The 27,349-nt window shown below is 42.8% G+C and overlaps 1 protein-coding gene across 1 annotated transcript in view; it reads left to right on the plus strand.

Annotated features, from left to right (window-relative positions):
• The window catches only part of ADAMTS7 (ADAM metallopeptidase with thrombospondin type 1 motif 7), a 431,623-nt gene that overhangs the window by 355,523 nt on the left and 48,751 nt on the right, over nucleotides 1-27,349 (plus strand). The window contains exons 21-22 of the mRNA XM_069222951.1: nucleotides 12,094-12,267; nucleotides 24,828-24,974. Coding sequence (XP_069079052.1) covers nucleotides 12,094-12,267; nucleotides 24,828-24,974 — 321 coding nt within the window. The remainder of the gene's footprint in view (nucleotides 1-12,093; nucleotides 12,268-24,827; nucleotides 24,975-27,349) is intronic.

Raw genomic sequence — 27,349 nt, forward strand, 5'->3', positions numbered from 1 at the left:
CCCTATATGAATAACAGGTGATCTAGAGCTACAAATGGTACAAACAGAAAAGTTACTGTAATCTGTAATGATCTGTTTATAGCGTGTCGTGATGTTGATATCCATGGGATCTACCCAACTCCGCAGAAGTGAGCAAGTGCCAAGACATGTGGAGACGATTATATTTGATTCTAGTTAACCAGTACAAAGAAACTATAACGTCATACACCTACCCTTGGGAATAAGTAGTCTGAAGTGGAGTCCGGGTCCCGGTGTATTGTGGGCTTCTAAAGCAAAAACCCTTTTCGCAGAAAAACAAGTTGTAGTTTTCCAAGCCCAAAACTAGATGTCAGGAGTGTACGATGCACGAGTATCTACGGAAACACAAGCTACATAAAGATTGTTGCAGGTAAGTAACTTTTTGTCCTTCCTGTATTATTATCCATGGGCGTAGGAAGTGTGGGGGAAGCGGGGGATGTATCCCCCCCAGATTTTGGAGGGTGGGGGTCACGGGGGACGAAGGTGGGGGGGACAATGGGACAAAAAAAGTCCCCTCTCACTTCTATTATTCAGAGGGCCATTAGCGCACAAAAGCGCTACTTATAATAGCCCTGTACCGACCATCCTCCAATCTGATGGTAACAGAATGAAGGTGAGTCCAGAGGCCCCCTGCGTCCTCTGCCCTTTTGTTTGTCCTGTTCACAGCTGTGGGTATTAAGGGTGCTCATAAGAACAAAGGGCACGAGGAGGAGAAGAGTTTTTGATGATTACTTTCTGCATCACCTGCTGCCACCTTGAAGAGGAGCACTGCAGGACGCTTTCAAGAGGATCTGCAAGACAATGAGGAAGATCCAAAGAGGAAACAGAGTCAGAGTCTCTGTGAGACACAATATTTCTACTTGCCTAAGATCACACCAGTTGGTGAAACGGTGAAGTCGAGAAGTCGAGATTGAGCCCAGATTTTACCTTTTCACACAACAATTTAGCTATTAGGTGGGTATATTTTTCTAACATTTATGTTTAATGTTTTGTTATCTAGGTAAGGAAGCACTTGATTACAGCTTGGCTAACAGGGAGAAGCCATATTTCATTTTGGCCATTATGCCTAGCGTTATTATTTATGTTGTTGTTATCGTTACATACTTAAGCATATTGAAGTATATTATCTTTTCTCTATCTTTTCTTCACTCTACTCTGAAACAATCTACCCTATGCCACTGCACCCTACACCACTTTTCTCCACTCTGTGCTACTCAATCTTTGCTGTACCACTCCACTCTACACCACTCTACTCTGCAGCACTCTACACTACGCCACTGCAATCTATGCTATTCTACTCTAACCATTGTACACTACACCCCTGCACTCTGCCAGTGCACTCTTCACCACTTTACTCAAAATCAATGCACTCTATGCCACTACACTCTATGCCAATCTACTCTGCACCACAGCACTCTATTCCACTGCTTTCAATGCCACTGTACTCTGCGCCACAGCACTCTATGCCACTCTACAGTACACCACTGTACTCTGCGACCCTCTAATCTGCAACATTGCACTCACTGCCACTGAACTCCATGCCACTCTACTCTGCACCACTGCACTCAATGCCACTGTACTCTGTCCCACTGCACTCTTTTCTGCACCACTGCACTCTAATCTACTCTAAATCACTTCACTGTAGTGCACTTCATTCTACTTTGAAATCATCTCCTCTATGCCACTGCAATCTACGCAACTCCACTCTATGCTACGCCAGTCCAATCTACCCTGCACCACTCCAATGTACCCTGTGCCACTCCAATCTGCTCTGCACCGCTCTATACTACTGCACTCTACATCACTATGCTCCTCTCTGCAACAGTCTTCTCTTCACCACTATACTGTACTCTGCAGCAATCTACTCTATGCCACTGTACTCTGTGCAACTCTATTCTACTCTGCACCACTGTACTCTACGCCACTCTTCTCTCCTCTGTATCACTGCTCTCTACACCAATGCATTCTATGCCACTCTACTCTACACCACTGCCCTTTATGACACTCTACTCTGCAACAATGCACTCTGCCACTGAACTATACTCCTCTCTACTCTGCATCGCTGAACTATATGCCTCTCTACTGCACTCTACACCAATGTACTATATGCCACTACACTCTATGCCACTTTACTCTGCATCACTGCACTCCACCACTACACTCTACACCAGACTACTCTACCTTGCACCACTCCACTCTACGATGCACCGCATCACTCTGACACAGCACTCTGAACCACTGCAATCTATGATGTGCCACTCCACTCTATCATGCACTGCATCATTCTATGAACCAGAACTTTGCCCCAGTGCACTCCGCACAACTGCAATCTATGATGTGCCATTCCACTCTGCTCTCCTCTACTCTTCACCACTCTACACTACTGCACTGTACGCTAAACCAGTGCAGTCTTCGCCATTGCACTCTACACCACTTTACTCAAAACCAATGCACTCTATACCACTACACTCTACGCCAATCTACTTTGCACCACTGTACTCTATGCCACTTCACTCTAGACCACCCAACTCCACTCTATAACACTTCACTCTGACATTACACTCCATGATACTAGACTCTGAAACTCTATTTCAATGAACTCTAAAACTTTCTCCACTCTAACTCCCTACACAACTCCCTATACACCACTCCATTCCACTTTAATCCACTCTATACCACTCCACGCCACTCTATGCCACTTCAATCTATGATACTCTACTCTACGCCACTGCACAACCCTGTATGCCACTCTACTATACAACAATGTACTATGCTCAACAACACTCTACCCAACTTTATCTATGCCACTTCACATTACTTTACTTCACTCTGTGCCATTTCACTCTTCTTTATGCCTTTCCACTCAGCCACTCCACTCTATGACACTCTATTACACTGTGACACTACTCCACTCTACTACTACTTTATGGCATTGGCGCTTGATTAGAGATTCAGATCTCCGTTGATTGCCTTCTCACTCATATGAGACGTGAGTCAGATTCATCTTCGCAGTTTTGGTTACAAGCACTCTGTAACCCTTTTAGCTCAAGCTTAACGAAGGCTTAGGATGATCCTGATACTTTTCTAGGGGATCGAAATATCGACGGCCAAAGTACCTTGACTTGAATTTGTGATATTGTACATAACTTGGCATGAGCATAGGCACTATGAGCTAATGACTTTTTGATTCACTATTTGAGTCATTCATGTAAAAGTCGGTGTATAAGAGCTTGTAAATCATTATTGTGGATGCTAACCTTGTAGGAAAGTAGCCTCTTTCTAGCTTGGTTATCCACAGTTTTGGCCTGTTTGCCAGTGTGTTTAAGTATGTGTCTACTGGGATCCTGCAAATCAGGACCCCAGTAGTTATGCTCTCTCCCTTAAATTATGGCTGTTGCATACTGGTAACCCAGTATTTCACCCAAAATTGGCATACTAGTGCCCCCTTATAAGTCCCTAGTATATGGTAACCAGGGCATTGGGGTTCCAGGGGATCCCTATGGGATGCAGCATTTCTTTTGCCACCCATAGGGAGCCCATGCAAAGGCTTCTGCAGGACTGCCATTGCAGCCTGCGTGAAAAGGTGCATGCACCCTTTCACTGCCTGTTACACTGCACCAGGTCACTTACAAGTCACCCCTATAGCAGGCCCTCCAGCCCTGCAAGCATTGGTTGTATGATCTCATGCAATCTGGGGGCTCCTTAGAGGACCCCCACTATTGCCATTCCAGCCTTCTGAGGTTTTCCAGGTAGCCCCAGCTGCTGCTACCTCTCAGACAGGTTTCTGCCCTCCTGTTGCTTGAGAAGCTCAAGCCCAGGAAGGCAGAACAAAGGATTTCCTTGGGGCGAGAAGTGTTACACCCTCTTCCTTTGCAAATAGGTGTTACAGGCTTGGGAGGGGTAGCTTCCTTCTCCAGGCCACTGGAAATGCTTTGAACTGCACATTTGGTGCCCTCCTTGCATAATCCAGTCTACACTGGTTCAGGTACCCCCAGTCCCTGCTCTGGCACGAAACTGGACAAAGGAAAGGGGAGTGACCACTCCCCTGTCCATCACCACCCCAGGTGTGGTGCTCAGAGCTCCTCCAGAGGGTACCTGGGTTTTGCCATCTTGGATTCTAAGTTGGCAGCGAACTCTGGGAGCATCTGAGTGGCCAGTGCCAGCAGGTGGCGTCGAAGCCGTCCCCTGGTAGATGCTTACCTGTTTGGCTGACCAATCCCCCTTTCAGGGCTATTTAGGGTCTCTCCTTTGGGAGGTTCTTCAGATTCGGATTGCAAGACTCCAGCAGGAATCCTTTGCCTCCTTTACTTCATCTTCTCACCGAAGAAACTGCATCTGGACCCTCCAGGAACTCCAGAAACTTCAACAAAGAAGCAAAGACGACTTCTGCAACATTGTATCTTCAGTTCTTGCCAGCAAATGAAACTATTTCCCAGTCGTGCATCCTCAGAGGACAGCCTGTCTTCAGCCTGCACTAAAAGAATGAAGGAATCTCCCTTGGAGTGAAGGAGTCACTCCCCTGCTTCAGCAGGCACCTCTCTGCAACGACAACCATCTGCGTGGGTCCCCTCTCCTGACGAGTTGCATGGATTCTGCATCACAGGTGGTGGACTGAAGTGGTTCCGATGGTCCCGATGTCTTACTGTCCAACTTTGGTGGAGGTAAGAGCTTGCCTTCTACGCAAGACAGTACCCCTTTGCACCACATGTTTTTCAGTTCCAAAGGCTTGTTGGCATCCTTCTATGAAATTCTTTGTGCACAATGTAGCTCTGGCCCCCAGCACTCTTTGCTGCGATGCACAGCTTCCTGAGTGGTTCTCTGGCGGCGTGGGATCCTTTGTTTTTGTGCTGCGTGGGCCTCCTTTTGCAACTCCTTTGTCCCCGTGCTGGGGGACTCCTGTGTGCACTGCCTGGTCTTCTGTGGGCTCTCTGAGTTTCTGAGAGCCCTCTCTGACTCCCCCTACTGGGTAGAGTCCACCAGGTCCCTCCTGGTCCTGGGCAGTGCCATTTTCCGCTAACCGTGAGCTTTGTGTGTGCCAAGGCTTGTTGGCGGAATCCAGCGAGGCAAACCAAACTGCAATCATCCATCCAGTGTGGGATATCATCTGAACCAACCAGGAACCCGCATCCATCTTCTTGGGTGCAGTACTGACTGTTGTTCTTCACCAGTGGTTCTTCTTTTGCACCTTGGTTAGGGTTAGCAGGGGCTCCTGTCCTCCCTGGACTCTTCTGTGCTTCTTGGACTTAGTCCCATTCTTCCACAGGTCTTTAGGTCCAGGAATCCACCCTTTATGTCTTGAAGTCTCTTCTGGTTCTTGCATTATCTTCTTTCTCGTGTTCTTGTGTGTTCTAGGAAAGTTACTGTGATTTACTCCTGCTTTCCTGGGCTCTGAGGTGGGTTCTATTACTTACCTTTGGTGTTTTCTAATACTCCCAGCGCCCCTCTACACACCACACTTGCCTGGGTGGGAAACCGACATTCGCATTCCACTTTCTTAGTATATGGTTTTTGTTTCCCCTAGGCCCATTTCTAACCATTGTGATTTTCACTAATTGCACTGTTTTCTAACTGTTTATATTGCTATTGCTGCATAGTAGTATATATAATTGGTGTATTACTTATCTCCTAAGGGAGTATAGTCTCTATGATATTTTTGACATTTGTGTCACTAAAATAAAGTACCTTTATTTTTGTAACACTGAGTATTTTCTTTCATGTGTGTGAGTAGTGTGTGACTACAGTGGTATTGCATGAGCTTTGCATGTCTACTAGATAAGCCTTGGTTGCTCTGTTACAGCTACCCCTAGAGAGCCTGGCTTCTAGACACTGCCTGCATTTCACTAATAAGGGATAACTGGACCTGGTATAAGGTGTAAGTACCATAGGTACCTACTACAAACAAGGCCAGCCTCCTCCGAACCACTATACTATTTAGGTTACTTTTTACATTTTTCTTGTTATTGGTGACATTTACAGATAACTTGTATAATGCCTGAATGCCAGTCTTTCTTGATTTCCCCTGTTGATGTTTTCCCACTACATTTGATCTTTTATATTTTGATTGAATAAATGCATGACACATTCCACTTGCGTACTACTTTAATATCATTTTTTATGGGAGTGGTGTTGCATTTTATTCAAGGGACCCCTGTTCCTTTAAAGTTAGTTTACTGCTCCATTCTAGGACACTCTACTTACTCCATGACACTACGCCACACCAGTCGATGACACATCATTCTCCTTTATGCCATTAACTTTGAGCCATGCTGAATAGTAGTCTTACTAGTGTACAGCATGGCTAAAACACATTGGCAAAGGCAATAGAACTTGCATAGGTGAGACCTATTGGCTTTGCCAATGCTTGTTTATAAGGTATGAACTTCAAGGTGACGTGCAATATCCTTATGTACGCAGGGGGTATTTTACCTCATATAATACATGGTCACACCACCAACTTTCCCACAAACTACTTAAAACCTTAGTGCATAGCTTCTGTCATTCCAAGTTATTAAAGTAGAGCAGAAGAAAGAAAAGCAACATTCCATTTTTTGCTTTAAACAGCTGCATTAATTATGCTCTGCGACCTGATCTGCCTTTCACCTTGGCTGCTAGCTCTGGCAGAAGGCATTGTAATGTCAGAACTCGACTGTAATAACCCTATCATAGTCATTTTCTGATGTATTTTCTTTATAATCAGTGACTTGGTGCATCACAAACAGCCGATTCTAAAGAAATTAGTGACTGCAGTTTATACAGAGATTAAAGAATCCATGTTTATATAGCCTGTAACTCCAAGAGCGTCTTCAGTTGAAATGTTTCTAGTTATGACTGATGTGGAGCTGAGCTTCCCAAGATCACACACAGGAGTAGAAGTGTTATTAGAACTACAGGGAGTGCAGAATTATTAGGCAAGTTGTATTTTTGAGGATTAATTTTATTATTGAACAACAACCATGTTCTCAATGAACCCAAAAAACTCATTAATATCAAAGCTGAATATTTTTGGAAGTAGTTTTTAGTTTGTTTTTAGTTTTAGCCATGTTAGGGGGATATCTGTGTGTGCAGGTGACTATTACTGTGCATAATTATTAGGCAACTTAACAAAAAATATATATATACCCATTTCAATTATTTATTATTACCAGTGAAACCAATATAACATCTCAACATTCACAAATATACATTTCTGACATTCAAAAACAAAACAAAAACAAATCAGTGACCAATATAGCCACCTTTCTTTGCAAGGACACTCAAAAGCCTGCCATCCATGGATGCTGTCAGTGTTTTAATCTGTTCACCATCAACATTGCGTGCAGCAGCAACCACAGCCTCCCAGACACTGTTCAGAGAGGTGTACTGTTTTCCCTCCTTGTAAATCTCACATTTGATGATGGACCACAGGTTCTCAATGGGGTTCAGATCAGGTGAACAAGGAGGCCATGTCATTAGATCTCCTTCTTTTATACCCTTTCTTGCCAGCCACGCTGTGGAGTACTTGGACGCGTGTGATGGAGCATTGTCCTGCATGAAAATCATGTTTTTCTTGAAGGATGCAGACTTCTTCCTGTACCACTGCTTGAAGAAGGTGTCTTCCAGGAACTGGCAGTAGGACTGGGAGTTGAGCTTGACTCCATCCTCAACCCGAAAAGGCCCCACAAGCTCATCTTTGATGATACCAGCCCAAACCAGTACTCTACCTCCACCTTGCTGGCGTCTGAGTCGGACTGGAGCTCTCTGCCCTTTACCAATCCAGCCACGGGCCCATCCATCTGGCCCATCAAGACTCACTCTCATTTCATCAGTCCATAAAACCTTAGAAAAATCAGTCTTGAGATATTTCTTGGCCCAGTCTTGACGTTTCAGCTTGTGTGTCTTGTTCAGTGGTGGTCGTCTTTCAGCCTTTCTTACCTTGGCCATGTCTCTGAGTATTGCACACCTTGTGCTTTTGGGCACTCCAGTGATGTTGCAGCTCTGAAATATGGCCAAACTGGTGGCAAGTGGCATCGTGGCAGCTGCACGCTTGACTTTTCTCAGTTCATGGGCAGTTATTTTGCGCCTTGGTTTTTCCACACGCTTCTTGCGACCCTGTTGACTATTTTGAATGAAACGCTTGATTGTTCGATGATCACGCTTCAGAAGCTTTGCAATTTTAAGAGTGCTGCATCCCTCTGCAAGATATCTCACTATTTTTGACTTTTCTGAGCCTGTCAAGTCCTTCTTTTGACCCATTTTGCCAAAGGAAAGGAAGTTGCCTAATAATTATGCACACCTGATATAGGGTGTTGATGTCATTAGACCACACCCCTTCTCATTACAGAGATGCACATCACCTAATATGCTTAATTGGTAGTAGGCTTTCGAGCCTATACAGCTTGGAGTAAGACAACATGCATAAAGAGGATGATGTGGTCAAAATACTCATTTGCCTAATAATTCTGCACTCCCTGTATGGTTTCCGAGCACAGTTTACAACTCTTGTACCTAATCGCTTTTGATATCTCCAGTGCGGTTCCAATTGGCATGAGGCGAAGGGCATGGTGGGTGTGGGGCGCAAAGGGTATGTTCTTCCTTTTTACCCTCCTACCTTTATTTGCTTGGTGCATGAAGATGCAAGGTTAATCAACATGTTAATTTCACGTTTGAGCTAATTACTTTGTGAATGTAAATAACAATAAAAGATACTTTCAGACTTCGAAAACATGCCTTCCTTTCTCCCTATTTCACTTCCAATATATATGATTGTGTATATTTATCGGAGCCTGCAGTTCGCAAACAACAAGCGATTTAATAGGGTTGATTGAAAGTCCCCAAGGCTGTCCCTGTCCCCCCCAGAAATTGATTGTCTTCTACACCCCTGTTATTATCCTCCTGCTGGACATTATTGGCTTTAAAGTGAAAGGCCTTAACATGACTTTGGCTGACATGAGCTCTGAATTTCGGTAATGTTCCCCTTATATCCAGCGGCGACAGGTATTAGCCATAGAGTGATCAGCCTACATTTCTAGGCATATTTCTGTGCGCCCTAGGTTTATGTGGTGCCGTGTCCCTTTTCACTTAATCTTGGTTCTGAGTAGATCTTTGAAAACATGTCAACGGAGCAGTAGTTTATCATTTGTCCCAGGGACCACCTTAAAATAAAAAGTGTGTTGTTTATTTACTGTTGCTTTTTATTGCCTTTCTCTTTTGAAAGTTACTAATTTAATTATTGTTTTGTTTTGTCCCTATTAGGGGAGCGCAATCTACTTTCTAGGGTGCCCAGAGTTTGTAACAATTTATCCACGTAAAGGAGGCAGTTCATTTTTGCATTTCTATAAGTAGCCCTGGGGCTGAAAACTTAACTGAAGTGGGGCCTAGATAGCAAGCCTAACATAATTTAATGTCTTTACTCGTGTTTTTTTACTTTGACATTGCATTTGGTATGAGAGTACAGTTTCTTAATTATGTAACATTTCCCTACCCCATGTCACTTCAAAAATATTTTTAGTAGCACTTCTGGGTACTAGATGTAGCCATAAAATATTAGGAGCTCCATTTTTGTTAGTATAGGTGCCTATAATGTATGCCACATGTATGTTTGGCCCTTTGTTCTGTGTTTACAAAGACAATCAATTTGATTTTTTTTTTGTTTGTTTAAAATATTACTTCGCCCCTCGCAGAAAGACTGTGTCCTTTAATTTGGAGCTTTGTAGAAGGATGTATGTGTTGTATTACAGACTCAAATGTTTCAATGGTTATTTAAGTTAATAACAACACCGCAAATTAGCAAATCAAACAGCCCCAGAAGTTGGGTCTGGATACACTGTTATTCTGCTGAAATAGACAATTGTACCTCGCCAAGCCTATCCATGACAAAGCAAGTTTCAGCAGTTCATATTTTCCACCGTTTCCATAGCTCAAGGTGACAGCAGTTTATAGATCTAAAGGAGAAGCAACTCTGCAAGGAGCTGTAAATGCACTAACGACTAACCGGCACACCCACTCGCAGAGTTATGCCAATACTCATTTTGTAAATCATTTATAAAAGTCCAGGCAACGTTGGTTGTAACCTTAATGGTAGAACCTCTCTCAATCATCTGCGGTGAAAGAGAAGAAAAAGCTTTGGCTTCTTCTGTTTGACGTCACTGACAACATGTTCCTTGTAACCCGAGTGAACGTGGATGATGTTGTTTCCCGCAACATCTATCGATCTTGCTGGGTAAATCAGTGACTATGAAACTCTAAAGTACTGATCAAAGACAAGACTTCAGTTGTCATCAGAGGACATGTAAACACTGTCTAGCCAGCAATGATTACGCCCATGGAGCCAGCTGTGTCAGCTACATCACTCACAGATAGCACGATTAAAAAGCAGATCCAGGGATGCATCCTCAGGGTGTACCCCTCATGGACCCAGGAGAACTGTAAGAAGAAAATTATGGGGATAAAAATTACCAGATCATAAAGTCCCCTCTGCGTGCACCAGATATCCTCAAGCAAGAGGAGCTCTACACACAGACAAGACCACTGTCTCCAAATGACACCAGTGAAGCAACAGTTTAATTCTTGTTCCGAGTGAACCGGCGGTAGACCTGGAGGCAAATACACGTCTCCAGAGGGCATTCTCCTTAACCTGGGAATCGCAGCACTGTTCCTGATTTTTCTACTGCCTGTTAGGACAGGAACCGGCTTCTGGATGAGGAATCTGTGATCTTGTAGACGTGTGGAAAGCGATGGTGACTGTATGGAGTCAATGCGTGTGTCAAAGAGTGTGTTCAAATACGATTTATTGCGTGTGAGGTTTTTCTGGGATTTGTAAACCTGATATACTAAAATGCAATGCAAACTTCAGTAGAACCTAAGATATGGGCTTCCATGTAAGGCAGATGCCTCAGTTATGCAGGTGGGACGCTATGAAGTAGTTCCAGAGAAACTGCCACACTCAACAGCTGCCCCTCGATTTACCAGCACGGGACCCCCACATTGAATGTGTCTCAAACATGTTCCCTACAAACCTACAGACTGCTGCTACTTCTTTTAAAAAGTGTCAGTACTGGACCACAGCTTTGCAAAAAACATCATCTAAAGAGATGAATGTCCGAAATCATAAGTTTGTAGAAAAAATGTCTATATTAAAAATATATATATATAAATATAGCTTAGGCATTATTGCAGAAAAATCTATTGCCCAAAGGATAGAAAGCATGCTAGGTTCTTAAATATCTATTCTTTCACAATAACACTACTATTCTGACAGACTGAAAAGGTTATTGAGAATGTCTATCATAGATATATGTCCTTGGGAAATCCCCAAATCTGGTTCCATGCTCGGATGGTGGGGGCATATTCTTGGAAACCTTTAGCGAGAGGCTCACCGTTCTGTCCAGAAAGGATTAGTCTTTACCATTTACTGGAGTAGAACGGCTGCTTATAGGAAGTCAGAGAATTGTTTTGTGGCTATAAAAGCTACCACACCTCCTGCATAGATCCCAGATAGTCAGATTATGCTGGTTTTTACACCAGCGTTTCCTCAGTCAGGTGGGCCCTCCTTTGGTTCAGGGCAGATGGACAGGCAGATGAGTGTCTCTTGATCAGAGGCCCTCTGGGTGTTGTCAGGTATGCGTAAAGTAGCAAAATTAGGTTCTTTTCATATAATCAATCATGCTGCACCCTCTGGTGTGATGGACCTCTCTACACTGCAAAATTAGGCGCTGACCTGCTGGCTTCCGCATCGCAGTGAATCTGCTCCAGTTCTACGATCATTAAAGCCATGGGTAGCACATTAGATTGTGGTGTATTGTCTTTTTTTGGTATTGCCCAGTATGCCTCCTTATTGAAGTAATAAGTAAACTGAAGACGAGTGGTGAGGTGGTAAAGACTGGATCAGACTGGATCAGAGTTCTATTCAGCTGCCTTTCTCTGAAGTACCAACACACTTTATTGAAGCATGCACGGTGACTAGTAAAAAACTGCATAAACGAGAGTACCAGTAATGAATTTTAGTTGTTTTATTGGTCTGTATTTCAACACTGCGGCTTTTTGTGGGAGAGCACAGTACACTCCATTTTCTTCATGTACACCTTCTGTTTTTTCTAGTGCTCTAGGAACTGCGGCGGGGGCACAACGGTGCGTGATGTGCAATGCGTGGACGCCCGAGATGAGCGGCTCCTGCGACCATTCCACTGCCAGTCGATGTTGCACAAGCCTCCATCAGAGGCCGCATGCCAGCCCAAGCCTTGTATGGACTGGTATACCTCATCATGGCGAGAGGTGAGCAGAGCCACCGTAGCATACGTCACTGCAGACGCATCCCGAGTACAGCGCACTACATAGCTGCAGCTGTTCTGAAGCTCTGTTCCCTGTGTGCATGTTAGCTGTGTAACTTCTCGGTACACTGGTGCCATGCATGTCCGGTGCATGACTGCACCCTGAACAGTAGCAGCACCACAGAATAAACTAGGCCGCACCCAGCTACACTAAAGTCCCACTGACTGTAAGTGACAGTAAATTACGATTATCATGGCCTGACCTAAAATACTTTTGCACATAGGAATATATTCGTATGAAAAAGTATAATAAGAGTTACACAGTTTCTAATACCATTTACCATTTATTTATTTAATTGTTATTAGCCTATCCGGCCTTAACAATAATCACACAATAGATATCAATCCCTCGAACTCAATAAAAATCACATTAAAATAAAAACATCTCAATAAAAGGAACTATGCTTGAATTTTTGATTTAACATGTGCCAAAATGTATCCAATTTACCATGCATTATCGTAAAACCTGATTTGACCATAATTTACATAAAAACTTAACTTATTCTAGAAAAACATTATGAATCTAATATTTAAAATGTCTTATTATGGGACGAGTCATTTGGGGCCTTGCATTGCCTTCCAGCCATTTAATAAAAGACCGAGGCCTAACCCAGTTTACATTACCCTGCACCGATTTCCCAAGCTAAATAGGTACGGGATAACATAGGCTATTGTGCCTGTGCCAACTGTAGGTGCATTGATAGACGTAATTTCCATGCTTCCAAGATATAAGTTGAGACCTTTGTCACAATGTATTTCTCATCTGAACGCATACATAGCGCTTCCGCCTCCTTGCACTTCCTAACTCCGAAAGTTCTGAAAAGTGGACGAAGGTACAATTTACGGAGTCTGAGCGTAAAGTGACATAGTAAAAGGAAATGGGAAAGTGTTTCCGGACCACCATGAAGGCATGGACAACATTCTAAACTACCCGGAGGAGCGGATTGCCATCTGTTGACCACCGCTGTCACTGGTAGTGTGCCCATACGGAATTTAAAGTAGAGAGCCCTTTTTTCCTCCGGATAAATACTGTCCATGAATATTGCTGGTTTAAGCTCTTGGTTAAACAAAATATACCGCTTGAATAAAGGGCTAAATGACTCGCACATAATCTCTGTCTTTTGCTCCCAATATGCCTTTTTTATGACAGCAAGACTAGGCCTTCCGATTTTTTCAGGATGGAGCCAAAAGTCATCCTGGCCGATAGCAGCCAGGATAGTTGAAATATGTTTGAACCAGGGCAGTTTCCGGTGGTTTTGCAGCTTCATGATATCCTTAAGTACGTCTCTGAATGGTTTGAGAGTCTCTTTTGTCCAAATACGGATCCAGTATCTTACTGGAGCCAGAGCGATGTAGTCCTCAACCTTTCTCATCTGTAGATCAATTCTTATTGCGTTCATTGGTGTAGCATTACCTAGACAAAGTAATTGGCGTAAAAATGTGTTCTCGGTTACTTGTATTGATGGAATCTTTCTGAATCCCCAGATCTCTGCGCTGTAAAGTGCTGCGGCTCTTGCTTTTGTTTTGTATGCAAGCAGCGCGGAGCTCACGGAGTGATTGCCTGTAGCCTTTGCAAATCTGAGTACTGCTCCGGCTTGTTGGGCCAAGGAAATTCTGCTTTTGTAGATTTGTGGTTTCCATGTCTGTTTTTCATCTAATCTGCAGCCCAGGTAATCATAGGAGGCCACTCGGGCCAAAGGCTTATTATTTACCCTAAAAGTCGATTGCAACGTCTGTTTTTGGTTGAGAATCATAAACTTTGTTTTCCCCTCATTGATTACCATGCTCCTTGAGGTACAGAAAGATTCGAAGCCCCTAAGTAGACCATGCATTGCTATCTCTGTTCTTGCCAGTAATACGGCGTCATCAGCAAAGAGCAAGATAGGTATACTTTCATTGGCTAGTTTTGGCACGTCCAGATTTAATTCCTTCAAAACTTGACTTACTTTATTTATATAACAATTGAATAAGGTTGGGGCCAAAACGCAGCCTTGTTTTACACCTCGCTCAATTGGAATTTTGGCCGTATAATCATTTCTCGTAGAATATCTGACCCTGGCAGTGTTTCCTGTATGCAATAGAATTAGCAGCCTTAAGATTTTTCCCTGTATGCCCATGTCCGACAATAGCTGCCATAATGTTTGGCGATTTACGCTGTCGAAGGCTGTTTGGAGATCCACAAAGACCAGGTATAATGGACTGTTTTTAAGGGTGGCGTATTTAGCACAGATCATGTTTAGCTTAAAGAGTTGGTCTGTTGTACTTTGGCCTCTCCTAAAACCAGCTTGGTGTGTTGATATTAAATCTCCGTCCTCTAGCCATTGGTCTAGACGCGACTGAATCAATTTGGCAAAAATCTTTCCAACACTATCAAGCAGTGAGATAGGTCTATAATTGCTCACCATGTCCCGAGGCCCTTTTTTGTGAATTGGAACGATTATTGATTCCTTCCAAGAAGGAGGGATTACCTCGTAATGCCAAACACTGTTGAATAGACGGGCTAGAGCAGGTAACCATAACGTTAGCTGGTTACGGTAAGCATCTGAAGGGATGCCATCTGGGCCTGCAGCCTTATGCGGCTTTTGAAGGAGGATAACTTGTTTAATCTCTTTTTCACTGAATTCCGGTATTAACTTCATTGCACGTGGAATGACGTGGGCTACTTGCGTGGAATTTGTGCTGGAAAATTCGTTAGAGACTAGTACATTCTGGGTTCCGTTTACCGATCTAAAAAGACAATTTGAAGATGCTGCGTGGGTCTTTTGAAGAGGAAATACTTTGCTTGATTTCTGCCTCCCAGCCCTTGAGTGAGGATGTTTGAGTTAATGGTCATCTCTGGTTCTGTCTTGGCCACTTCCTGATACAAGGCAGTAAAGTGCTTTACCCAAAGTTGAGGGTTAATATTCAGTTCTAGGTTTTTCGGGGGGCCTTCGCATCCCCACCTGACTATCTCCCAAAACTTTTTGGAGTTCCCTGCCGTTATTGCTTGCAGTAAAGTTTTCCAAAGTTTATGTGGAAATATCTTCCTTTTGTATCTTAATAATTTTTTGTACTGTTGCCTACATCCATGAAAATGTTGCTTGTTGGAATCATTCAAGTGCCGGTTCTTCAGTGCTTGTGATAAGGTCTTTTTTAGCTTTAAACACTCTTCATCGAACCAGCCCTCCATCATTTTAGGATTGATTTGAGGATGCTTGATCTTTTCCTTTTTTGTTTGCAGTAGCAAATTATTAAAGTTATGCAGGAGGGGTATAGCGTCATTATCTGATGGGTTTAGGAACGTGCTAAGTGATGACAACCAGGTTTGGCTGGGAACACTCATATAAGGTTCATCCTCATTTGACCTTAATATGTTTTTCCTGTTTGGTCTCATAGTTATTGTTAGGCTATTTCCGTTGAATGGAGACTCCGCCTTCCCTGGGCTCGTGTCCGGATGGACTATCTCCATTAGCAGTGGGTCGTGATCACTCTCGATTCTGTCCCTTATTTCCATATCGATGACGTAATGCCAGGCTTCGATGTTTATTGCCATATAGTCAATTATGCTTTGCCTTTTTCCAGTTCGAAAGGTAGATTTAAAGGTTTTATCTGACTTTGTTCTCCCATTTAATGTGCGAAGTCCTCCTTCTATTAATGCTTCAAAGATTAATTCTCCTTTCTTGGAGTCATTACAACGTTGGATAAGAGGCGTTGGGATATTCCAAGCATAATCTTCCTCTGCTACTTGTTCGTCCCAGAGGATAGAATGAGGTTTAGTGTTGAAGTCACCACATATCAATAAAAAGGTTTTACAAGGTTGGAGAGAGCGATTGTTCATGTGACCTGGTACTGGGTTCCTCCGATCCATGGTTCTTTTGTTTAGGATATGTTCTTTAAGGAGCCGCACCCCTGGCGTAACTTGAGCCCGGCTGATAGGTGGGAAGTACACATTTACTATTTCAAGTGACCATTCCTCGTATTTGACTGCGAGCGTCTGGATTCCCTTGCTTTGTACGGTGTGAGTTACTACGGAGTTCCTCAGTAATGAAGTTCTAATCCAAATACTCAGACCTCCCGAGGGTCTTCCTTTTTTTTGCTTAATTGCAGGTGAGTGGAAGGTGGCGAACCCATCTAGGTCAATAGCATGAGTAGACCAAGTTTCTTGGAAGCAGCTGATGTCTTGTTTTTTAATAAATTCAACCCAGTCTTTATCTTCCATTTTGTTTTTTAAACCTGCTATGTTCCAGCTTAGAATTTTTAATATGGGACTGGTTTTATTTTTTATGTTCGAGTTATCCATTTTTTGCTACGAGCTTTTAAATGATTGCTCTTTGCAATTCTGTAACTGTGGGGGATTACCCCTACTGTTTCTAGGGGAATTAGCTACCAGGCAGAACCTCATGTTACTCAAGTTTATTCGTTCAGGGAGTTGTTGTTTGGAGCTGATTGCTCCCTGAAGTATCGAGCCAAAATTGCCTTTTGCCTCTTGCCTATGCATCATGTTTCTAATACTATTTGAAACCCCAGAATATATCTGTTTTGAAGGAACAGCATGTGCCCGTGAATTAGAAGTCTTCATCGTCGACAAAGGAACTTATTTTTTTATATAGTGCTTGTTGACCCCTTCCAGCTTAGTAGCCCTGTAAATAGAAGATACCACCATTACCGAACTCAAAGGCACTAGTTCTGTTGACCTTGCGAGGACATGAGACGAAGTTGGACCTGAAGGAGTTTAAACCTGTGCTAGGCAGAATGTTCACAGGCTTCTGCAGCAAGGCATTCATTCATTCAGTGGTTATGTCATCTGTGCGTGAGGCACACTATAAAAGGGTAAAAAGACATTTCTCATGAAACAATATTGGCAGTTTCTTTCCATGCTTAAGTAACAGATGGTTTTCTCTGAATTTATTTGAAGTATACACTAATGGATAAGGGTTGTAATCAGTGGAGGGATTCTCATTCTGACCAAGTAAATGTAAATTTTCTCTGCTGCAGCTGAGGCTGGTGCAATGGGCAAGCAAACTTTGGCCATATTAGGGGAAGTGCCCTGGGGTGAGACAGACATGTTGGCTCACTTTCTACCCCACCGGGGCACTGGGCTAGAGAAGCTTGCACAGATCCTTCTGTACACACATGGTGCTGGCACGATCCAAGTGTGCTGTTCCCTCCCCATGGAAATGAGGAGAGACTTTGGCTCTGCACCCGTCCCTAACATATTAGAGGCAAGGATCTGTCAGGGGATGCATGGAGGAATGACATTTCCTGGCTGGGAGCACATTTAAGTCTGGCGGCCCAGTCAAGTCATTACTTCTGGTGCAGAGACTTCTATGTAAAACTGTAGGTTAGTCTCCAGACCTATTCAACCTTGGCCTCTATGGAATGCCACTTTGAGTTAACACTACAGGCAGTATGTTTTTCCTATCTTCTTTCCGATATATTGCTCTGTGCCTTCCTCAAAATATGTTTACAGCTTTTGGGGTCACTAAAATGAATTTCGAACAGTGAATTACAGAGGCAAATGCATTGCCTGTAACTGTTGTAATAGGTGTACAATGTAAACTACCTATTGTGAACTACCGACAAGGCCATCCCTCTTTCAGCCAATCAACGGGGGCAGATGGATTTTGAAAGACAAATAAGCCTGGCTTCCCTTAACAACACACCAGTAAAGAGATGTTGCCAGATCCGGACAGTATGGTAGATGAGTTCTGCTGGTGGATCTAGTCTGGATTTAGCATTTCCTCCTGAAACGGGCGCACTTTATGTTACCATCCAGTTTGTAAATACAAGGCCCAGGGTTTCACACGGTATCTGGCTGCCTCCTCATCTGAAGGCGAGAATCGTTTACATGAGTTTAGCTGGAGTGTTCATCTTTGTAGCCTCTTTCGGTGTGCTATAACTACGACAGTTTCCCCAGCACAGTTTTTAATGTGTCTTGTCCATAGCTGGGTGACGACTCGCAGCTTGCTGAACTAGTGACAGAAAGGGAGCCTTGTACGAAAACTCGTTCTCACTGATACAAAACAAACTTTACTTTTTTGCGGTAAATGTTTTTTTTAGTGACATGACATTTAGTGGGGTGGGACTGCATAATCAAGATGAGAGTGGCAATCTGCATGGACCCAGTTTTCAAATGGTGTTTAAAATATATGTAAGTTATGAGGGGGAAGAGAAATTCCGGCTTTTTTATTCTTAACCAAAAGTAGAAAGGAAAGTGCCTCCGTTTCCTCTGAGTATCGAGACAAAATATGGGATATGTCAGAAAGTATAACCCTCAGGGGAAACAAATGAGGCATTCCAGCGTTAGGAGTCTCCTCTTGGAAAGTTCCAGACAGTCTCCATTTTTTCCTAGGAATGCAGTTGTGAGAGATGTTTTTCTTTCTACCTTTTAAATGGATCACAAATTGCTAAGAGGCTAAGATCGCCGTTCCTAGTGGCTGTCTGAAAAAATCGTTTTTTCCGAGCAAGATCTTATAATTACCTGAGAAAATGTCATCGGCTACAAAGGGTTCTATAATACGAGATTACCAAGGTTGGTACGCTGTTTTCATCAATTATGTCTGCGCTGAGAAAAGAAAATACTGAGTTTGTGTCTACTGTGCAGAGGTTCAGTGATGCGGGGGGCACTGTGACATTCGGCAGCGTATTTGTGTCTGAAGCAAATTTAAAGAGAAAAGGGAAACCTAGGCAAATCTTACAAAAGTGAATTAAAAACCTACTTCTCAGAGAAGCCGAAACATCATGGAAACGCAACGACCTGGTTATGCTATGTAATGATGCCTCGAAAAGCAATATTTAAAGCCCACAAGAAAAAAGGTGCTATATCGCTGGGATAAAATCCTTACCTTGCTGGGAGAAAAAGCCCCATGTATCTTAAAACGCTTTATTGCGTTTTTGGCCTTGCCCAGAATTACAGAAGAATTTGTTTTGCTCTTATATGAAAAATGATACAGAGGGCTTTCCTGTCGCCTAAAATTGACCCAGCGACATCATCATCTAAAAGCATACTGTTGTTGTGAACATACGAAAACCAGGGATGATTGTCCTAAGGTCGCCTCAATACTTTCCCTCTAACTCCGCCAGACCAACATGAAAAAACATGCTTTGCAAGAGCCAATAGGTTTCACCTATGCAAGAGCTATTGGCTTTGCCAATGTGTTTTAGCCATGTTGTTCACCAGCTTGGCTTCTGTTCAGTATGCCTAAAAGTTAGTGGCGTAGAGGAGACTGGTGTTGAGCGTCGTAGAGTGGAATGGCAAAGAGTGGAGTAGAGTGTTGTAGAGTGGAATGGCAGAGTGTCGTAGACTGGAGTGGCACAGCGTGGAGTCAGATAGAGTAGCATAGAGGAGAGTGGACTGGTGTAGAGTGCATTGGCATAGAGTGTTCCAGAATATAGTGGCGTTGAGTGCAGTGGCATTGAATTCAGCTGCGTACAATGCAGCATCACAGAATGCAGTGGAGCAGATTAGAGTGGGTCATAGAAGAGTGGAGTGGAGTGCGGCAAAGTAGAGGGACACAGTAGAGAAATGTGGCACATAGTGTGGTGACATAGAGTGCAGTGGTGCAGAGTGGAGTGACGTAGAGTTGAGTGATGCAGAGAGCAGTGGTACAGAATAGTGTTGAGTGGCATGGAGTGCAGAGTAGAGTCAAGTGGCATAGAGTGCAGTGGCATAGAGGGGTGGAGAGTAGAGTAGCATAGAGTTGTCTAGAGTATAGTGCCGTACAGCACAGAGCATAGAGTGCAGTGGGGTAGAGTGGAGTAGCATAGAGTGGAGTAGTGCAGATTAGAGTGGCGTAGAGTAGATTGTTTCAGAGTAGAATTAAGTGGTGTAAAATGGAGTGGTGCAAGGTAGACTGCAGTTGCATAGAGTGTAAGAGCAGAGTAAAGTAGTGTAGAGTACAGTGACACAGAATGCAGTGGTGCAAAGTAGATTAGAGTCGCGTAGAGTGGATTGGCATAGAGTGCAGCAGCGTAGAGTTGAATGTTACAAAGTAAAGTGCATTGGCATAGAGTGCAGTGTTGCAGAGTGTCGTAGAGTACAGCGACGTAGAGTGGAATAGAGTAGAGTAGATTGGTGTGGCCTAACTGGAGTGGTGTAAAGTGCAGTGGCAAAATGTGCAGTGGTATAAGAGTAGCAAAGAGTGCATTTGCATAGAGTAGAGTGGTAATGGGTGGAGTAAAGAGGCATAGCGTGACGTGGCGGAGAGTGCAGTGGTGTAGATTGCAGGGATGTGGAGTGGTGTAAAGTGTAGCGCTGCAGAGTATAGTGCAGTAGTGTGGAGTGGTGCAGAGTAGAGTGGAGTGGTGTAGATTGGCATATTCATGGTGTGGTAGCACACTGCCATTACAGAAGACACATTTTCAATTGAAATGACCATTACAATCGTACAGACATACAGTTTTACTAATAAATCTATACAGTGCACGGATGAAAATGTGGAAATTGCATCACCTAGGGTAATGATTGGTTTTCATTATATTAAAGTATTTGTTTCCAACACACTTCAGAAATAACAAAAAATGTGCTTCATTTTTGTCTCTAATTCTGATATATTCTGAAATACTAACACAGTTCATTTAAATGTTGTCGTATGCTAGAAGATAACTCTTTCCTTCCCCCGTTATCCAGCAAGGTTGTCACATAAATCTTCTCACTTTGAAGTCAGAGAAAGAAAAGTAAAGAAGCGCCCTCGGAAGAGAATGCCTGACATTTTACCTTGGTCTTTGAATGCGCAGCAAATGTAACAAGATAAGAACAAGATTTATAGACCTGTACACAGAAAGGGAGCATTTGGAAGGATCCTGTAAATAAGCATTTAGCAAAGATAGGACCAAACTAAAGCTGGACAGCCTAAAACAAGTAAAGGCTGCAAACGGAAAGCAAGTAAGTGTGAGTTACAAAGCCAATGGCAAGCAATGGGCAGAATGCATTCCTAGGTCAACTTTCTCAGTGCCTCCAAGATGCCTTTAGTAAACACGACAGCTACATTGTCTGGTAGGCTAAGACCTAAAAAAAAATGCTCTGTATTCAGCTTCCATTTTCATCTGAGGGCCACTGGCCTTCACCTCTGTTGTCATTTACTGAAAAAAATCTCTCAACCCAGTTACAGTTTTGCTGTTACTTTTGAACTTTTCAGGGAAACAGCAATGACAACTGTAAATTGTAATACTTTGAAGCAGTATTCTGTTAAGGTGGTCTCTGTTTGCACTGGTCATGCTGTGAGGCTAATGCAAAGCAGAAGAAACACCAGTGTGGGGTCCCCTTGTCAGTCAAGAATGTGTAGAGAATCTTTTCAAAAAGGAACCAGAGGTCATATTTGGGATGTTATAGTTAAGAACTTTTCTCAGTTCAGGAATTAAAAGACATATATGACTTGACGTTAACTCTCTGGCTTGTCCCTTTTGCTCACAATTAAAATCACTATTAGCACGCCCATTGTATAGCTCCACAAGGGGAAATGATTCAGCATCTTGTTTTAGCAACAGTTAAACACACTGGCTAGTGAAACCTTGTTCACTCTTGCACCACTGAAAGAACTTCTTCCAGTGTCCTGAATAAGTGAAGCCTCTGATATATGGACATCCTTTGTATTCGGTTTTCCCCATTAAAATACTTTAAATTCTAAATAAAAACCTGGAGCATTAAGAATCTTAAGTTCTTATAGTTTAAGGTAGCAAGTATAAAAATGATAAGAACAATACTGATCAGTATGAGAAGTATAGAGAGTAAACTAATTAGAAAAGGCAATAACGTACAAACCTAGTAAAATTATAAATATACTGTAACACAGTATACTTTATCCATTTACTGTGTACAATGTACCATTTTTGCACTAGGTAAATTATATGTTTGTGTCCTGAAATTACAGAAGGTACATGGGGTGAGAAAATTGAAACTGTGTTAGGTGCATCGATCACAGATATCTAACTAACCATTACAGATTTTGTGGAAAAGTGACATCCCAGTTTGTTCATCACTTTTTCTAGGTTGGCCTGGGCTACATATCTGAAAACTAATTTTCAATAGTTCGTTTTTGTTTAGTTTTTCAGTTGCATAAAGGGATCCTTTTAGCAATGATATTCTTTAAGAAAATTGTTCAGAATGATGGAGGCAGTAGGAGAATACAGTTTTTATTTGTGTTATTTGTGATGTAGTAATTTCTGTCCGTCAGCCATTGAGTAATAGGCATTAAAAACATGAACATGTCAAGACCTGACTGGCCACATCTGCAGCAGGATACACGGCTTTTGAGGTTAAGCCTAAGTTTAAGTGGTCTAGTGGAGTCTTAAGAAAGGAGGGTCTCGAGCAAAAGACCAGTTGAAGCTGAAGCATGGAAAATAAAATAACGCAACTTTGTGGAAAGAAATGTAATTACGTGGCAAGTTTTAGAATTTAGTGGCGTCCTTGAAGAAGATAAGAAAATTGTTATGAGTTGGGTGGCAGAGCAAAATTGGGATGAAATTGTAGCTGTGAAACGCCAGTCCTTAGAACAAGCAGGCATTAGCCATCCAGAATCTGGCTGAGACAGGAGAGGAATTTTGAGCCTGGGCTGCTGACGGAGCTTGCGGTTGTAGAACTGCGCCTGCATGAGCAAGTGACCCCAAAATGGCAGTGGTTGCTGAATGCTTGCGTGGACACAGCCCAAGGGGATGGAAGGGAAGAGGGGTCGGCACAAACAGAAGACGAGCACCAGGAGTCGACAAAGCAGCAGCTCTGTCGAGCTTGCGCAGGCTAAGAGGAAGGTGTGAGTCAATGGAGCCAGCGGCAGGAGACGCGGAGGCGATGGGCCAATGAAAGAAGATCTGGTGCTGCGGCCGAGGTTTCCCCATTCCCCTTGAAGAAAAGCAGCAGTGCAGGGAGAGTGTGGAGACGGGGAGGCCACTAACGTCGGCAAAATAGATTGCACTGCTGTTTGTACATCTTCGAGTAAAAAGTGAAATAAACTCCCTAATTATAATGATAAATTTAGGAATGCCGAAAGATATCTGCAAAATGTGTCGTCCGGAGTGGTGGAGCTAAAACCTGTTTAATGCACAGACCTGCAGGCTATCAGCCATGAACAAATATAAAACCAGGACTCTTTTTTTTCTATGCCAGTCTGAAGGGGACAAAAGGGTTTGTCCACGTGTGAAGTTGAGCTGGCAGAAGGAGTACAGCACTAAGTGGGGTTAGCAAAACTCAAGCATCAAGAAAGATGTGTGGACTGGGGCTAGTCGAAGAAATATGAGAAGTTGCACAACTGCCCAACACTTCGATTCCAATTCCTCAAAGGACATAATTGTTGTCTAGGAGCGAAAGAATTGTTGGCTGTGAATAGCTAATATTTCATGTATTTAGTCTTCCCAGTGCAAGTTTAAATTGTAATATATTTTTGTAATATATTTTGAATTGTAAATTAGTTTCAAGGGCTCTCCCACACCCCTGGACAAACAGTCTTCATAGGTAAAGGGGGTAACCGTGACTTTCAATCCACAGTGTTAAAGAATCTGAATGAAACCACATTTGTTATAGCCTCGAAGACTGGGGCCTCTTCAGTTATGATCACCAGTACATCTGGTTTCTTCTAGCTGTGGTCCACCACCACATTGTTGAAAAGTAAATCCATGATGTCTCAACGCCCAACGAATGGAAGGCGATTGTGCCTCTTTGGGCAAGACAAAGCGATCCATTTAGGGGTGCCAGATAGAGTTCTGTAGGTGCAGTGGGCACAAATTATCCCGCCTAGATATTTTTAGTGAGGGCGCAGAGACGTCCCTCTAGCTGTCCTTTGGTTGTAGTTACAATTGAATGGTGCACAGAAGAATGCAGATCCGGTTCCGAAAGCAGTGGGCTTTGTTTAAAACCTCCTGATTTCTCATGAAAAGTCCTGAAACATCATTGCCCTACAAATATTTTTTTTCTTTATCATAGAGATGGAAACAGACAGTTGCAGTGTCTCTGTCACTGGCCTCTTACAAGGATAATTCAACTAATCCTGCAATACTCGCCCCATAGCTGGAAGGATGGTAGATGTTTGATATCTCCTTAATAAGACTTCATTGTCCTGTCTGGCGTAGTCTGTCGCACAGTAAACAGCAGAGAAAAACACTACAATTGATAGAAGTAAAAAAGGCATTAAAAAGGAGTAGATTGGAAAGGTTTAAAAGATGTTGACATGCACTTTTTCATATCATTTTCTGCCACCATTTAAAAATGTACGTTTTTGAGTGTTCCGAGGTCCTCTTTGACACTGGATACATTTTAATGTTCGAGACATTATACATCTAATAAAGATTCCTTCTCTTTTTTTTGTTTTAATTCTTCAATGAAAACTTTTACATTTAAAATAAATCTAATGAAGATTCCATGATGAATAAACATTATTACAGATACCTAACTTATTCTGGGAGTGTAGGTAAGTCCTGATGTGTAGCTTTGAACAGGCGTGAGAGTGGTGGGCATAGTATAAACTCTTCGGTTCATTGCTAATTTGTCTGTTCCCCAAAAGCTTCCGTTCTAATGCTGTATCCTTTGTATCTTGGCAGTGCTCGGAATCATGCGGGGGAGGGGCACAGGAGCGACTAGTCACCTGCCCAGAGTTTGGACGCTGTGATGACAGTGCACGACCAAACAACACAAGGCCATGCAACACCCACCCATGCACCAAATGGGTTGTTGGTTCTTGGGGACAGGTGAGAGACCTCTACTGACTCGTATTTATTTTTTGTGTTTCTGATAGCACTGCATGCTGTCTATGGAAACTTCTACAGAAAAATTGAGGTGCATTGTGCATTATAAATTCTTCAGAAAATTAGAAGTGCAGAGAATTATAGGATCCATAGTGACGCGCATTCATGTAGAAAACGTAGGGAGTTTTGTTACAGTTGCTACATTATGTCCCAGTCATATATACTTAGAAAATATTTTCAGTGGAAGGATTGGTAAAAGAAACAGTTTGTAGCTCGGTGCTAAAAGCAGTGGGGAGGTGCGGTGTTCTGTAGAGCTGTAAGCACAGCATGATGTGGATTTCTAGCTTTGAATATTGTCTGTCATGAATGTGGATTCGTTCGTGATGGGCACTGTTTTTGTGTTGTCTATTGCATCTCAGGGCGAAACTCTTAATTCATTGTTGCATGGTGTTAGTATTTTAGGCGTGTCCCTGAATGTTTCATGAAACGCTCAGATCAACATTTTGCATGAATTGCATCGTTATACGAGAAAAGTATTCTCTTTCTGTTTCATAGAAAAAATAAACTATCTTATGTCTGTGTCAAAGTGAGCCATTCGAGAATATTGTTTCTCTGATAATTTGTATGATTTCCTTAGGTATTGAGATTGTAGGCAGAGTGATTGCCTTTATTGGTAAGACTTTGGTCAACGCATAATAAAAACACAGAATCCTTTATTTATGTTGGAAATATTCTCATACAAATAATATCCGTTTTACTTTAAACTTGTATATCTGCCTTGCCCGCATCTCTCACCCCATTTGCCATCCATTCAGTCACAGCTATTAAATGTACGCCTGTTTTGTGCAACGCCTGGATAAATCATTTTGGGGAACTTGATGCATGCATGCAAAAATTGCCTGGTTCTTGATTCCATAAGCTTGTTCCACCAAGGGCACCTAGAGATGTTCTTGTAATGTTGTAGCGCATGGATATATTTTTTAGTTTTATAGATCTCATCTATATCAGAGACTGTTAATAGATCCTTAGTTTCCTATATGTGTTCTGCCCTGGAAAGCTTTGCTAGAGCCATGTTTTCATGATACTGCTTTTCACTGGAAATCTTTAATAAATAAATGATTTTATGGACATGTTCTACAGTTGTTCTACACCATAGAGCCGTCCTAGATGCATGGCTCATGGGGGTTGTTAGACCTGGCATCCTTGGCGTGGTTTCCCCTTTCTTTTTGACTCTGCCTCCTGTATTTTTTACTGTGTGCTGGATTTCGTTTTTTGCTGGTTTTGGTACTCTGGGCACTTTACCACTGGAGATCAGTGCTAAAGTGCAAGTGCTCCCTGTGTAAATTGTGATTATGATTGGTTATTCATGATTTGCATATTTGATCCACTAGTAAGTCCCTATATAGTGCACCCTGTGTGCCCAGGGCCTGTAAATCAAATGCTAATAGTGGACCAGCAGCAATGATTTGCCACCCACAAGTAGCCCTGTAAACATGTCTCAGGACTGCCATTGCAGTGTCTCTGTGTGCAGTTTTAAACTGCCATGTCGAGCTGGTAAGTGCACCCATTTTCAAGACCCAAGCCTTCCTTTTTAGTACATGTAAGATACCCATAAGGTAGGCCCAAGGTAGTTCACTCTAGACAGTCACTTAAACGGAGCTGCGGTGTACCCTGCATATCCTGATGGGTCTTGCTGGGCTAGAATGGTGGGAGGAACTGACACGTGCACCTGAATAGGGCTTTGCCTGTCCTTACACAATGCAGTCTCCAATCTCCTAGTGTGTGTCTTGAACTAGGGAAGGAAAGGCACGGTCTTGTACACTACAAAGACTTTCCTTTGAAGTTTGCCTACTGCAAAGGCAGAATTGAGTAAGTATTGGACTGAAAACCCCAGACTTTTAGAACACTTCTCGATTAAGAGGAGACTCTGCCAAGGAGAAGAGCTGAAGAGCTGTGAGGAGGAGTACTGCACCTGGGGTTGGCCTGCAGTTGCTGCTTCTGCTTTTGGGAGGACAAAGACTGGAGTTTGCTGTGTATCCTTGTAGGAGGCTGGACTGGCTTGTAGTGAGTACCAAGGGGTACTTACACCTTGCACCAGGCCCAGGTATCCCTTATTAGTGTATAGGGTGTCTAGAAGCTTAGGCTGATAGATAATGGTAGCTTAGCAGAGCAGCTTAGGCTGAACTAGGAGACGAGTGAAGCTCCTACAGTACCACTAGTGTCATATGCACAATATCATAAGAAAATACAATACACAGATATACTAAAAATAAAGGTACTTTATTTTTATGACAATATGCCAAAGTATCTCAGTGAGTACCCTCAGTATGAGGATAGCAAATATACACAAGATATATGTACACAATACCAAAAATATG

The sequence above is a fragment of the Pleurodeles waltl genome, chromosome 3_1 (genome assembly GCF_031143425.1).
Source record: "Pleurodeles waltl isolate 20211129_DDA chromosome 3_1, aPleWal1.hap1.20221129, whole genome shotgun sequence".
NCBI classification, from domain to species: Eukaryota; Metazoa; Chordata; class Amphibia; order Caudata; family Salamandridae; genus Pleurodeles; species Pleurodeles waltl.